Source organism: Monodelphis domestica, chromosome 3, assembly GCF_027887165.1.
Source record: "Monodelphis domestica isolate mMonDom1 chromosome 3, mMonDom1.pri, whole genome shotgun sequence".
Taxonomy (NCBI): domain Eukaryota; kingdom Metazoa; phylum Chordata; class Mammalia; order Didelphimorphia; family Didelphidae; genus Monodelphis; species Monodelphis domestica.
In genome coordinates, this window is record NC_077229.1 from 335,051,878 (window position 1) to 335,066,173 (window position 14,296).

The window sequence follows — 14,296 nt, forward strand, 5'->3', positions numbered from 1 at the left end:
ACAAAAACTCTTGATGGTCATTAATTAAGGCATAAATAGGCCATAAACTATAATCTATGATGAAACAACAACTTTTTTGGAAGTATGGAAGTATAAATATTTTAGGATTTTTATCTTTGCATTATGGGAAGAAGAGGGAGGAGGGACACAAACATGAAGAATTTGCCAAGCAAATTTATTTCTGGGCAGTCTTTAACCTACTTTGGATAACAGATTATCTTATTTGTATACAATCAGTAAATGTGCTCATTTCAAATTATTCTACAGACCCAACTAGGGCACACTTCAATGAGCCAAGAGTTTATGTCCCTGCATATACTCAGAAGTAACCAAAAAAAAAAAAGGCATTTTTTAAAAATTCAGGGTTTTTACTAATCAGTACCAACTTCTCACCACTGAATAAGGTTTTCTTATATATAGATCCAGTCTTCTTTTGAAAAAAAGAAGGCAGCAGCTAGGTGGTACAGTGGATAGAGTCAGGAGGACCTGGATTTAAATATGGTTTCAGATACTTCCTAGTAGTAAGACTCTGGGCAAGTCACTTAACCTCAATTGTCTCACCCTTGCTTCTCTGTATTAGTTTTGACTAAGTCAGAAGGTAAAGGTTTAAAAAATGAGAGAGAGGGGAAAAAAGAGAACACAAGGAATTGAAGGGTAGCAAATGGCACACAAAACTGCTTAGAAATGTCAAATACAGAAAAACCTATATGGAACTAGGTAATTTAGCTACCTTGCAAACACATTATCTTAGGAAAATATGATCAAGTCACATGGTTCAATGGGTATATGACTAGGGATGTTGACTTTAAATGATCGCCCTATGGCAAATATTAATAATATGGAAATAGGTTTTAAACAATAATACATGTAAAATCCAGTGGAATTGCTTGTCAGCTCTGGGAGAGGGGAGGGAGAAGGGGAGAGAAAGAACTTGAATTATGTAACCATGGAAAAATATTCCAAATTAATTAATCAATTTTTAAAATTTAAAATCAAAAAAGATGGGGGAAAATATGATCAAGTTTCTCTACCAAATTGTCCTCAAAGTAATACCTCACTCATGGATCATTTCACTCCTTTGATAATAACAAAATGTAGTTACTAAAGTGATTAGGTGCCCTAAATATGATATAAAACTCAAACCCTCTTTATAGAGAATTGTGCTTTATAGCAAAAAGTGTAATATTAAGGCAGCCTGGTATAGTGGAGGAAACCAGAACGAGAAGATTTTGAGTTGAGTTCGAATGTTCTTTCCAGCTCTAAATCTGGTCATCCTGGGAATCCCTCTCAAACACTTGTGAACTCTGTGATATTTTTAAACCATATGACCATAGGCAAATTACTTAATCTCTCTGAGTCTGTGTTTCTTCATCTGTAAAATGAGGCTAACACTCCTCACACAACAAAATTCACAGACTGTTATGAGAAAATCACTTAGTAAATCTTAAAGTGCCATGTAAATGTGAATTATTATATAGTGATTCTTTTTTGTTACCATTTTCATTGTATATAGAATGTATTATATGTAACATAACAATATATATGATTTGTTATAAATACATGATAAATTATAATCAATGTGCTTATCCAAGGGAAACATTCTCACACTAGCTATGTCTAAGAATTTGTCTCATTCTTTTTTTTTTCTCCTTCCCCAAGAAGGCAAGTAATATGGCATAGCTCATGTGTATACATACACACACATATGTTTGTAGGTATGCATATATATATACATATATAAAATCAAATAATACATATATTCCTGTTCATCTTGTTGTGAAACAAAGTGCATATTGTTACATAACAGAAAAATTCATGGAGAAATAAAGTGAAGAATAGTGTATTTCAATGATTCTTAACCCCAAATTATTGCCTGACCAATTTGTAAGAAATTTTTCTAAATCTTATGCCAAAATCAGTCAGAAAGGTCATATATATATATATATATATATATATATATATATATATATATATATACACAGATGGGTGTATATAAAACATTCACAGCACTATTTTGTGTGTGTAAGACAGCAAAGAGCTGGAAATAATATGGATATCCATCAGTGGGGCAACTACTTAAATTGATATGTGAATTCTGTGACATGGTATTGCACCATAAGAAATAAGAATTCAGAAATGAATGGGAAAGTTTATATAAAGTGAGACATATTGAAGTAAGCAAAATCAAGAAAACAAAATACATGACTATAATGTAAAGGAAAAGAAAAAACAATAAACTAAACATAGCAATAGTGACCAAGCTTGAGCCCTAGGGAAAAAGACAAGAAAACCTCTTCTCTGCAGAGTGGTTAAAGATTGCATTACCATCTGTGTTTGCAGCTGCACCCTAAGGTCTGGGCTTTTTTAGTTGCCCTAAAGTTAAAACCTCCTCTAAATGCTTTCAAATGTGAGCTCCTGGAGATTCATTTTTCGATTTGTATTTCTAGTGTTTTGAACATAGTGAGCACTTACATGCTTGTTAAGACATTCATTCACTGTTGCACACACTACAAGACTTCGTTATTTAGTTGCTGTTTTAGTTCTGATGAATTGCCTTTTCTCCTGCTCATTTTTTTGTTTTGTTTTGTTTTAAGGGATAACTCCCAGGAATGAATGGGAGAAGAAATATATTGTAGGGGCAGCTAGATTGCTCAGGGGATAGAGCTAGGCCTGGAGATGGGAAGTCCTAAGTTCAAATCTGGCCTCAGTTACTTCCTAGCTATGTGACCCTGGGCAAGTCACAACCTCAGTTGTCTAATGCTTGCTACTCTTCTGCCTTGGAATCAATACTTAGTACTGATTCCAAGACAGAAGAGCTTAAAAATATATATATTCAAAAATGAAGGTAATGTAAACAAATGATATAAAAATACATTTTAAAAGACCCCACAATGGAAGGCATGATAAAAATCAAAAGATATCCATATAAAATATGCCAGCTTTTTCCTATCTTTAAGACCATTTCTCAAGTCAGCATCTTACATAATAAGCATCAAGGCATATTTCAGCACAGGCAAAATTATTCAACTACTGATTATCCTTAAATTGTGTATCCATACACTGAGAAAATAATTTAAAACAACTTAAGATTATTACCTGTGTTCATCAATTCATCAGGAGCTTCTGATTAGGCTGGGGCAAACTTGTACTACCAGGGATAAAGGTATTAATATAAGCTTTCATGTCCATATCAAAATGCTAGCTGCTAAAAGTTAGAATAGGCACTAACAGCATTATGATTGATACCTTCTCAATTTTAAGAGCTATCAAAGAAGGACATGTCCTAGCCCCTCTTCTTTTAATTGCATCTTTATAATTTGCTTTTAGATGATTTGTATACACATCTTCTACTAGAACAAGCAGAAAGAAAAGCATTCTCTTTTACAGCCTTCAAACAACTGAAATATGCTGGTTAGTTACTACGAAAAAGAGCAGCTGGAAGCATGTCCCTTCTAATTCTTTGCCACCAATACTACTAGCTCAGGTCTATAACCTCATGGTTAGAAACCTATTAAATAGTCTCCTTGATTTCACTCTCTATTCCAATTCATTACATACAAAATTACCAGATCAATCCTTCCATCCTCCTGATTAAAATCTTATGACTCCCCAGAGGTAGGGAGTTTGGGCAGGAATGACTGGGGCTAGGAGATTAGATATACTGAGGAACTGAAAACCAGAGTTCCCCTGAACTGTTTGAAAGGACAGGTAAAAATAAGTCAGGAACTCAGCCAGGTAGGATGAAAGAAAAGAGAAAAGGGTCCTATTGGGGTAAACGCTTTCACTGAGAAGATTAAAAACCCAGAATTCAAGCTGGGAGGAAGCCAGCATGAGATAGGAGGGTCCAAACAGGTGTCTTCTGTGATCAAGGCAAGGCCAGGGAACAGGTGAGTGGAGTCAGGAATGAAAACAACTGTAGGGAGTTGGGGAAGAGATGAAGATGGTATATAAGAGACCTGAGGAAAGTTACAGTTTTCTAAATACCCCTGAAAAAGGAAAACAGAAAAATTATGTGTTAGTAATTTCTACATGGTTCGGTAGAATGAAAGTCAAAGAAAGGAGGAAGAGAAGGCAAGAGTAAAGATTAGAATACCTAGTAATAGCTCAGAAGTTTGAGAGAAGCTGTTGACAAATGGTTTTGAGTTTGAAAGTCCAGAGGGCAAATTCAAGCTTTCTGTGAGTCCCCAGCATTAGGCAGGGGAACAGAAGTACTTGCTTTGGGTGTCTGGACAGAGGGGTGGGGGCATGCAAAATAAGTCCTCAGCTGGCACTGAGAAGAGGGGGAAAGAGCAGCTCCCCAAATGCCACCTGGGCACATGTGCCAATACTTCACCAATGCTGACCTACAGAGTGCCATGGAGACCATCAAGTTCATCTTCTTTACATTATATAGAAAGAAACTGAGGCTCAGAGACAGTAGATAATTTGCTTAAGTTCACATGGCTACTAACAATGAAACTATAACTCATATCTCTTTATCCCTGATCCAAAGCTCTCTCTATCAGATAACACCTTATGAGTTAATTGGCAAAGTCATCTGAGGAGTCTGACTGGATGCAGAAACCTATGATTTCTGTGGATCAGCAAACATCACTTACCCCCCAAAATCAACAGCAAACATTTAGCAAGCACCTCCTACAAAAGCAGCATATTGATAGTAGAAAAGGTTTAGAATTTAGGGTTAAGGTTACGGTTAATTTTTTCTCTAATATTTAATAGTAGAATGATCATAAGCAAGTCATTTACTAACTCTCTGAACATCTGTTTCATGGAGTCAATAATGGCTGCAACAACTATGTCACATGACTGTTTCAATAATGAAATAAAGGTAATATGTGTAAAGGGTTTTGTAAGCCTTAAGGCACAATATAAACATAATTTGTTGTTAGACTAAATCTGGTGATTCAAAAATAAATAGGACAAATTCTGTCCTTAAGGAGCTTAAAGTTTAGTTTGAGAGATAAGATGGCCATGTATGAAATATACATGTGGTAGAAAGAAATGCACTGGTTTGGAAGAATTTTGAATCAACTCTAAAAGTCATATGACTTTCCCATTTCCTTATATGTGAAATGAAATCATGACCTCCTCTCAGGGTTATTGTTAGGAAAGTACTTTGGAAAGTTTAAAGTTTGGCAGAAATACAATTCATTGAAATTCATTGAAATTCTAAGATTGTTAAACATTAACTATATTAGTCAGTCAACAAGCATTTATAAGCACCTACTATGGATTGGGCACTGTGCATGACAATCCTTTCTCCTAATTCTTCTTTAACTTGTTTGTATCATTGTCCCTTTCCAGCTGCCTCATCATCCATATATTCCCCTTAGCCATGAGTGTTCCCCAACACTCTGGCCTGGACACTTTTCCTCTCTTAATAATGCCATCAGCTGTCACAAGTTAGATTATTTTATATATTTGATTCCCAAATCTATTTTTCCAGCCCTAATTTCTCTTCTGAGCACCAGACCCACATCATACCAATTACCTTCCCTGGACATTTCCACCTGGATATCCTAAAGTCATCCCATCCTCAACCTATTAAACAAAGAATTCATTATCTTCCTCTTCTCCCAATTTACTCCTCCTCCAAACTTGCCTGTTTCTGTTGAGGGTACCTTTCAGGCTCATATCCATTATTTTAGCATAATTCTTGATTATTTCCTCTCCTTCAGATTTGGCCCTTATCAAATCAATTGCTAAATCTTATTGATTCTACACATCTCTCAAATATATCTTCTCTCCAATCTCAAGTCCACAAGTTTAGGCACTTCTCATCTTTAGTCCATCCTATTGCAAGTGGCCAAGTTGTTCTTATTTCCAGGCACTCTCTCTTTCACTCTACCATCCAAATAGTTGGCTAAATAGTCCTATAAAAGATCATGTCTGACTATGTCATGTCCCTGCTTCAAAATAAAACAAAAAAAAATGAGGTTCCCCATTGCCTCTAGGAAAAAATCCAAATTCTCCAACTTAACATTTAAAGCCATGAGTCAAACCAACTTTCCTGAGCTTTTTTCACATTACTCCTTTTCATATAAAGTACAACTCATTCATGTTGGCATGCCTATTGTTCTCAGGACTCAATATCTCGCCTCTCATTTCAATCTCTTCCATTAGGAAATACACCAGGCTTGGACTGCATTGACATCTCACCTTGGCTTCTTAGTTCCACAGATTCCTGCAAGGCCTACCTCAGGTGTTGCTTCTGATGGGACGCTGGTTCTAATCCAACTGGTGGTGTTCTCCTACATGTTGTAGGCTCTAGAGCAGAGACTGCTTTTTATTTTTGTCTTCATTATCCTCAGCATCTAGAACATTTCTTTTCTTTTTTTTTAATTGTAAACCTTACCCTTCTGTCTTAGAATTGATTCTAAGTATTGGTTCTAAGGCAGAAGAGTCATAAGGGCTAGGCAAATAGGGTTAAGTGTTTTGGTAGAGCCACACAATTAGGAAGTATCTCAGGTCATATTTGAATCCAGGACCTCCTGACTCCAGGCCTGGCACTCTATCCACTGAGCCACCCAGCTGCCCCCTTAGAACATTGCTTTCATTTAATAAGTGTTTGTTGAATGAATAAAATGATCTTTGTCCCCATCATGACTTTTCAAAACGTTAACCATCCTTCAAAATCCTGATTCGAATGCCACCACAGGCATAAATGATATTCTCTCTCCTCTTCTTATAGTATTTTGGGTGTACCATTTCTAGTTCAAATAAAGCAATAAATACTTTGTAAACACCCAAATGATACATAAATAATAGCCATTATTTACTATTATTAAGGCACTCCAGTTCAATTCAACAAGCATTTCTTTATTAGATATCTACTATGTGCAAGATGTGAGGCACCCTGACCTAATGGAAAGAGAAAGCCTAGGAAGACCTAGCCAAGTCATTTACCTTCTCATGGCTCAGGCAACTAAGATTACAAATTGTAGAGGAGATGCTACTTTACATTGATAAGGAAAGTTTCCTCATTGAAAACTACTGTAATTTTAAATCACAAGTTAGATCCAAAAAAAAATTGCAAAGGGCAAGGCAAAGTACTGGGAGCACAAAAATGAAAAATGATGTAGTTCAAGCCCCTGAGGATCTTACATTTCACTGGGGAGGGCAATATACCAGGTAAATATAATATGAGGTAGAATTTGGGGAAATCAAAGGAGAGATCAAATGAGGCCATGGATAAGCACTCTGCAAATGTTAAAAGTTCTTCTCTAAATGTCAGCTGTTATTATTCTTATCATGCCAATGTGGTAGGGGCCAGGTAGGTGGCTCAGGTGGCCTTATTCAGGCCTGGAGACAGAGGAGGTCCTACATTCAAATCTGGCCAAAGATACTTTCTAGCTGTGTAGCTGTGTGACCCTGAGCAAGTCACTGAACTTCTACTGCCTTGCACTTATTATTTTTCTGTCTTGGAACCAATACTTAGTGCTGATACAAAGCCAGAAGATAAGGGTTTTTAAAAAAAAGGCAATAAGCCCTAAGAAAATCTGAGGAGGCAGATAATGTTTACAGTTGGGAGAGGGATCAAAACTGGGGGAAAACCTTTCTCACTAATCACATCCTCATGTATCTGGTTTGTCCCTTACTAACTTGTAAACTGCATAAAGAAAGGCCCATGTTTTACACATCCTCTGAGTTCTATCCCTCAGAGTATCTATGAGTGCTCTATATAGGCTACCCAGTCAATAAATATTTGTTAAATGAATGAATGAACAAGAGATTCAACATTTGAATGATCAGCCAACAGTTCAATTCAGTAAATTATTCATGAATATATTTTGCAACTTGGTTCATCTTGGGGGGTCCATGAGATTCTTTTATGAACAAAATCAATAGCAGGTAACACCTGCCCTAAGAACTTTTCCAGTTAATGTCATCTCTTCTGTTCTGTGTAGCATGGACTTTAGTACAGATGCCAGGAAAAGTCCAAAGTTCTTTCCTTAGTAAAGAGCTCAAGTCGAAGACCCTGGAGCTGGCCAGCCTGTAAAGAAGTAGGCTTCTGGACTTTCTGTTTGGACAAAGAATACAATTCTGGCTGCTCCTCCAATCCCCTCACTTCTAAAGCTTATCACTTTCACTGTGCTATAGGTATCTACTAAAGGGCAATTTAAACCAGGAATCCACTTCAATCTAAAACCTGCAAAGGCTCTGTACACACTTGATATTTGAAAGTCTGATCAACAAGTTAATGACTCTTGGAGGGATGATCAATGAAGAAACAGAATTCCAGATCCAGCTTTCCTATGGAACACAATTTGGCAAAATACCACTAACAATTCTGTCATTCAACCCTCCTAATTTAACAGAACCTGGAGGTGGCAAGGTAGGCAGCTACAGAGGATACATTGCACAGGATGGTACAATAAGATGTGTTTTCATATGACTTTTTGTAACTGCACTTATATTTTAATACCAGAAAATTCCACTCTCCATGATGAGCAAAGTCACATTTATTACAGTGATGGCTCAAAGCCTCCCATGGATAGTAACGCACAAGAAGGACAATGCCTATGGCACACGAATGTATTGTCAGCTCAGCCTATTTTATCTATCCACTCATCTAAATTCTCCAAATTCTTTTTTTATAGCAAGTTACCTCATAAAAAAAATGAAGTGATAGGCCACCTACCCAGTCATCCTACCCCACTCCCAACACAATCCCCTAAAATAGTCCTTCACTGATTATAATTTAATGTCCTCTATCTCCTTAAACATTATATCTTTTATAAACCAAGAGTTTAAGATACACTCTTCTTCCCAACATCCCTTAAATAAGGCCCCACATGCTAAGATCCTATTCCTACTTAGTTGAAAAAAAATTGTCTTTAAAGAAAGATGTGGGGGCAATTAATTAGGTAGCTCACTGGATTGAGAGCCAGGCCTGGAGAAGCTGGAACTCCTGTGTTCAAATGTGGCCACAAATGATTTCCTACCTGTGTGACCCTAGGTGAGTAATTTATCCCCCTTTGTCTAGCCTTTAACACTTTCCTGCCTTAGTACTGCTACTCGGCATGGATTTTAAGACAGAAAATAAAGGTTTAAGAAAGAAAAAAATAAAGGTGTCCACTTTTTTCTCTGAGCAAATGAAAACTATGTAACACTTCCTTTTTGCCTTACCTACTAAGGAACTACCCTTTCCAACAGTATCTCAAGTATCTATTAGTAGCTATTCCTTCAGATTCCTTTCAATAATTTTTTTAATGTATATTTTTAAACCCTTTCCTTCCATCTTAGAATCAATGGTGTGTATTGGTTCCAAGGTAGACGAGTGGTAAGGACTAGGCAATGAGGGTAAAGTGACTTGCCCAGGGTCACACAGTTAGGAAATGTCTGATTCCAGATTTGAATTCAGGACTTCCATCTCTAGTTCTGACTCGCAATCCATTGAACCACCTAGGTGCCCCCTTAAGAAATTTTTTTTTTTTGTATCCTGGACTTATTTGTCAGTAGAATGAGACCCATGGACAGATGACCTCTTCTCAGAATAATGGTTTTAAATAATTGAAGGAAAAACTAAATTTCAGTTAGAGGCTAATGAAGTTTTTAAAAGGTGATTTTTCTCCCTATAAAAATTCATTGGACCTATGAAGAAATCTAGCCTTAAACCTCAAATTAAGAGTCTCTGTTTTATATTCTAACTAGAACTTCCATTCTGTTCTTTACACTACATATTTATTTTGCATTATGTTTTATTTGTAAGGTGACTCAAACCCTTTTCAAAAAAGGTAGCTATACATCTTAAATGAATAAAATAATCCAGTGAGAGATTAACTAGGTACATGTTATATTCTGATAATAAAATAATTTTCTTCTGTTCTATTCATAGAGCACCTAGAGTTAAGGATATCAAATACCCTGTCAGTAAATCAAAGATGGACAAAGTGTAATGCCTTTCTTTTTCCAATAAATGTACTCCTGAAAAACTATACAAACCAAATTTCTAGAAAATGAATCAGATTTTAAATAAATAGAATCCAGCATAGAATCCTTTTGAAAAAACAATGGCTGCTTTGAAATGCAAATTACCACCACCTTGTTTACTTATTTTATATTTCTACTTTAAGGAACCTTGATTTTATCATTGAAGGTATTACTTTCACCAGTGCCCATCACAACCCTCTCTACAATGTAGAGTAGTAGTAGCAGTAGTAGTAATAGTAATAGTAGTAGGAGTAGCAGTAGGAGTAGCAGTAGGAGTAGCAGTAATAGTAGTAGTAGTAGCAGTAGGAGTAGGAGTAATAATAGTAGTAGTAGTAGTAGTAGTAGTAGCAGTAGCAGTAGCAGTAGTAGCAGCAGCAGCAGCAGTAGCAGTAGCAGTAGTAGCAGTAGCAGCAGCAGCAGCAGCCCACATTTATATAGCACTTTAAGGTTTACAAACCACTTTCTTTACCCTGTGTAGTGGGAGTAAAAATATAATCCCCATTTTACAAATGAGGAAATGTAGTTCTGTTCTTATAAGTAATTTGCTCAAATAACTTTGAATCCAGGTCTGATTCCAAATCCATCAATCTTTCCACTTCACTCAAAGTTTTTTTGACCCTGGTTGAATCTTACAGACCATTTGCTTTGCTGGCATAGCCTTTGATCATCTAGGGTCATTTCCATACAATGATGAAGTAGGTTAGTAGAATATAGTTTATTTTTTTTAATTTAGATATTCATTTTGGATTTTCTTAAAATCAAACTAACATTGTTCTTCTTGACACCTAAATTATGCTTAAACCTTTTTAAGACAAGTGAAAACCAGGCTTTTTATACTTCAGGATTCTTCCCCTCCCCCCTCCCCAACATGAGGTAAGCAACATTTCTTCAAGAGATATATCACCCCATTTTGGGGGGATTTTGGTTTTATAAGATTATTCACTTACAAACATGAAAAAAATGGAAATGTGTATTGCATGGTAAAAAATAAATATATTTTAAGATATATCATCCCAAGGTTCCTGGTTCCTCTCAACTCACTTCCAAAAGCAAACTGAAGAACCTAGAACCTATATTATCTAAAAAGCTTTCTAAGAGTCCATGAGTAATCAGGATAGTATTTGTGTTTTGGGCCCTAAAAAGCAGCTGTCAAAAAAAATTGACAGCTTTCAAGAAAATGTCTCACTAGTTGAGACCACTTCTCCTTTGCTACTGTTTGACATCTGTTTGCTTTGTGGATCTGATATTCTCCATAAGCATCAAAAGTACATATGATTTATAATCTTTACCTTTTCAGCTCAAAGTTTAAGATGGGCATGTTCACATGATTCCCTTGACTTCAATACACATGTTTCACAAAAGTTCTGTTAATAGCTTTTAAATTTATACACAAAAGCCCAGCAATAAAGAAAAGTAAGCATCCCTTGCTCAACAGTTTACCCCTGCTACTCTCAAAACTTCTTGGCAACACATATCCATGCAATCGCTGTTATCCAATCCCATGCCTGAAAATCCTAGACAGTCAGTTGTGTAATAAATAAACCCTTTATCATCTGTGGAAGACACAAAAACCATAATACTGGCCTCTGCTTCAGTTTAGAGGGGGCACTCAAGAAATGTCAACAACACATTTAGAAAAAAAGGTTCATCTTTTTTAATTGCTAGTGTCCTCAGGCTGACCCTAATCTTTTTCTTTTGAAAAAAAAAAAGTCTGCAATTTGGGGGAAATAAATAAGGGCCCTTTAAACACTGACAGCAAAAGAGAGGACCCTAAAACTGCAAGCAACCTTCCCATATATGAAAGAAGAACTCGTTTGTTTGTCCATGAAATGGAAACAGAGGAACATCCATCTAACAAGTGCCTACTACTAGAGACGCATCAACAACAGGTCCTTAGCAGAAAGGCGATTGGTCCGATAAACATGAGAAGCTGCTGTTGTTGCTGCTCGCCTTCAGTGTCTCTGACAGACCCAGCCCGAGATTGAAAACAACAGCACCCCCCACCCCAGGGTATGGCATACCACGCACACACACATACACATACACACACAGAGACACACACATAGCTGCTTCCCCGGAGTGGGAGAAATTCCACGACACCTCCCCGTGCTCCCCTAGGCGCATTCACCTGGTGCCACCTCCTTGCCCACACAGCAAAGCTGGGAAAGGCTCAAGGGGAGTGGGGGGGGGCGGGCTGAAAATGAGAAGCTTGGAGGGGAGTGTAGAATGGGAAAGGGGGCTCCTTACAAGCATACATTATCAGGCACACACGGGCCGGACAGGGAATATGCCGGCTAGGCTCCAGCTGACACACCCCTCCGAGCCCCGCCACACACTGCCCGCCTCCCGTGCGCCCAGACCAGGTGTCCCCTTCCGTGCCCCAGTCCGCGGGCGCGGAACGCCGGACGCACCTTCAGTGAACCCCGGGGCTGGCCCTTCGGGGCCGCAGGGGGCACGAAGCGCTCCTCGACATCCTCCTCCTCGTCCTCCTCCACCACCTCAACTACCACCTCCTCGTCCTCGTCGTCCTCTTCGTCGTCGTCCTCCTCCTCCGCGCCCCCCCGGGGCTTCCCCTCCAACCTCCCGCGCCCCCTCCGCCGTCTTCCCCCTTCCTCCTCGCCGTCCTCCTCCTCCTCCTCCTCTTCCAGCAGCAGGAGCACCGGGGCGGGGACCGTGGCTGCGCCGGTGGCGGCAGGAGAGGGGGCGGCCCCGGACCCGGTTCCGGCTCGACGAGGCGGAGGAGGCGGCCTCCAGCTCTCCCGGGCCGGGGCTAGGGGCGGCAACCCAGGCAAAGCGCCCTCCCTCGCCAGCGCCGGGCCCGGCGGCGGCTGCAGCACTGCGCCCCCCCGGCGGCTCCCCTGGCTGGAGCGCTTGGCTAAACGCCGAGCCTGCATGCCTGGCGCTGGGGCTCCCGGCCGCAGTGCAAAGCGGGAGAGTTTGTCACCTCCTCCTCGCCCTCCTCTTCCTCGCCCTCCTCCTCCTCCTCGGGCTCGGGCTGTAGCTCGAGGCTCAACCCGCCGGGGGTCGGGGCAACAAGGGGCCGCTGGGGCCACCTCCCAAGGCATGCAAGTGCCCGTGCTAAGGAGCTGGGCTGCAGCGGTGGCGGCGGCGGCGCCTCTCCTCCGCCCGAGCCCCACCGACCAGCCCGGGCAGGAGGCGGGCTGCCGGCTTCTCCTAGCGCCCGGCAGAGCCGCTGCTGCAGGCGGCGGCGGTGGCGGCGGTGGCGGCAGCGGCAGTGGGTGTGTGCGAGCGGTGGGCCGCCTCCGGCGCTGCCCGCGGGGAGCCACAGCCTGTGCAGTCCGTCTCCGAGGGCTCCATGCAAGCGGCCCGAGCCGGCCGCTGCGCCTCGCCCGGGCCCTGCCCCAGCCGCCGGCTCCCGGGCCTATAGCTCCCCGCTCTCCGGCGGCGCTCGAGCTGTTTGTGTTGTGTGTTTTCCACCACCGCCCCCCCTCCCCTCCTCACTAGCCATTCCTCGCAGCCCAATAGTCCCTGTGCAACCAAAACCCGGACTGGATTATCACCCCCCACCTCCCTCCCTACCAATCCTACACCAAATTCCTGAGCTTGGAGCAACAGGGGCAAACGCTGGCCACTGGTCCAGTGGGAGAGTCACCCTGTGAGCATTTATTCTGCTAAAGTCTCCCGCTAGTCTGTCTTAATTTAAATGGAGGGATTTGCAATGAACCATGCTAATCGTCATCTGAATGGCAGTGACACTTCTATTACAGATATTTATTTAAAAGCAGTGGGAGACTGTTTTATACACATTTGAAGTTGGGGGGGAGGGGGAGTCCTGATATGAATCAGCAGATTTTCTTGAATATTCTGGTATACTATATTTTTACTCTTCCAAGCAATATAGGCAACAATGATTTAGTGGCAAGATCACTGGGTTTGGAGTCAGAAGACCGGGTTTTAAATGCCACTTTCTAGCTGTGGGATCTTAAACAAGTCACTTAACTTCCCCTAGCCTCATTTCCTTAATCTGTAGAATGGTAAATGCATGCATTACCCACTTTATATAGGGTTGTTGAGGTAGGGTTGTGTGTGGCAAATGAGACAATATATTAAAAGGTTTTGTAACTGTAAGGCTATATAAATGTGTGTTATGTAGCCTTTTACATCATTCCTAAATTCAGTGTTCTATCTCCATCCAGTATGCTCTAGACCCCAAACAGGCTTTAAACTCTGATAGGATTATCCAAAATTCGATGTACACTTCAGCATTTTTCCATACTTTGAATGATTATTTTTCTACATAGGATGCTACATTTTATTACACAATATATCTTCCCTATAAAAAATAATAACTTCTGCCAGTGTAGCCAGGTTACTCAGTGGATAGAGAGCCAGACCTTAGAGA

General features: G+C 40.2%; 1 protein-coding gene across 2 annotated transcripts in view; it reads right to left on the reverse strand.

The window, feature by feature from the left end:
• The window catches only part of ZNF704 (zinc finger protein 704), a 374,748-nt gene extending 361,373 nt beyond the window's left edge, over window positions 1-13,375 (reverse strand). For both annotated transcript variants that reach the window (XM_001377311.5, XM_007486910.3), the window contains exon 1: window positions 12,345-13,375. In XM_001377311.5, the coding sequence (XP_001377348.4) occupies window positions 12,345-12,998 (654 nt within the window). In that variant the 5' untranslated portion in view covers window positions 12,999-13,375. The remainder of the gene's footprint in view (window positions 1-12,344) is intronic.
• Window positions 13,376-14,296: the final 921 nt, after the last annotated feature.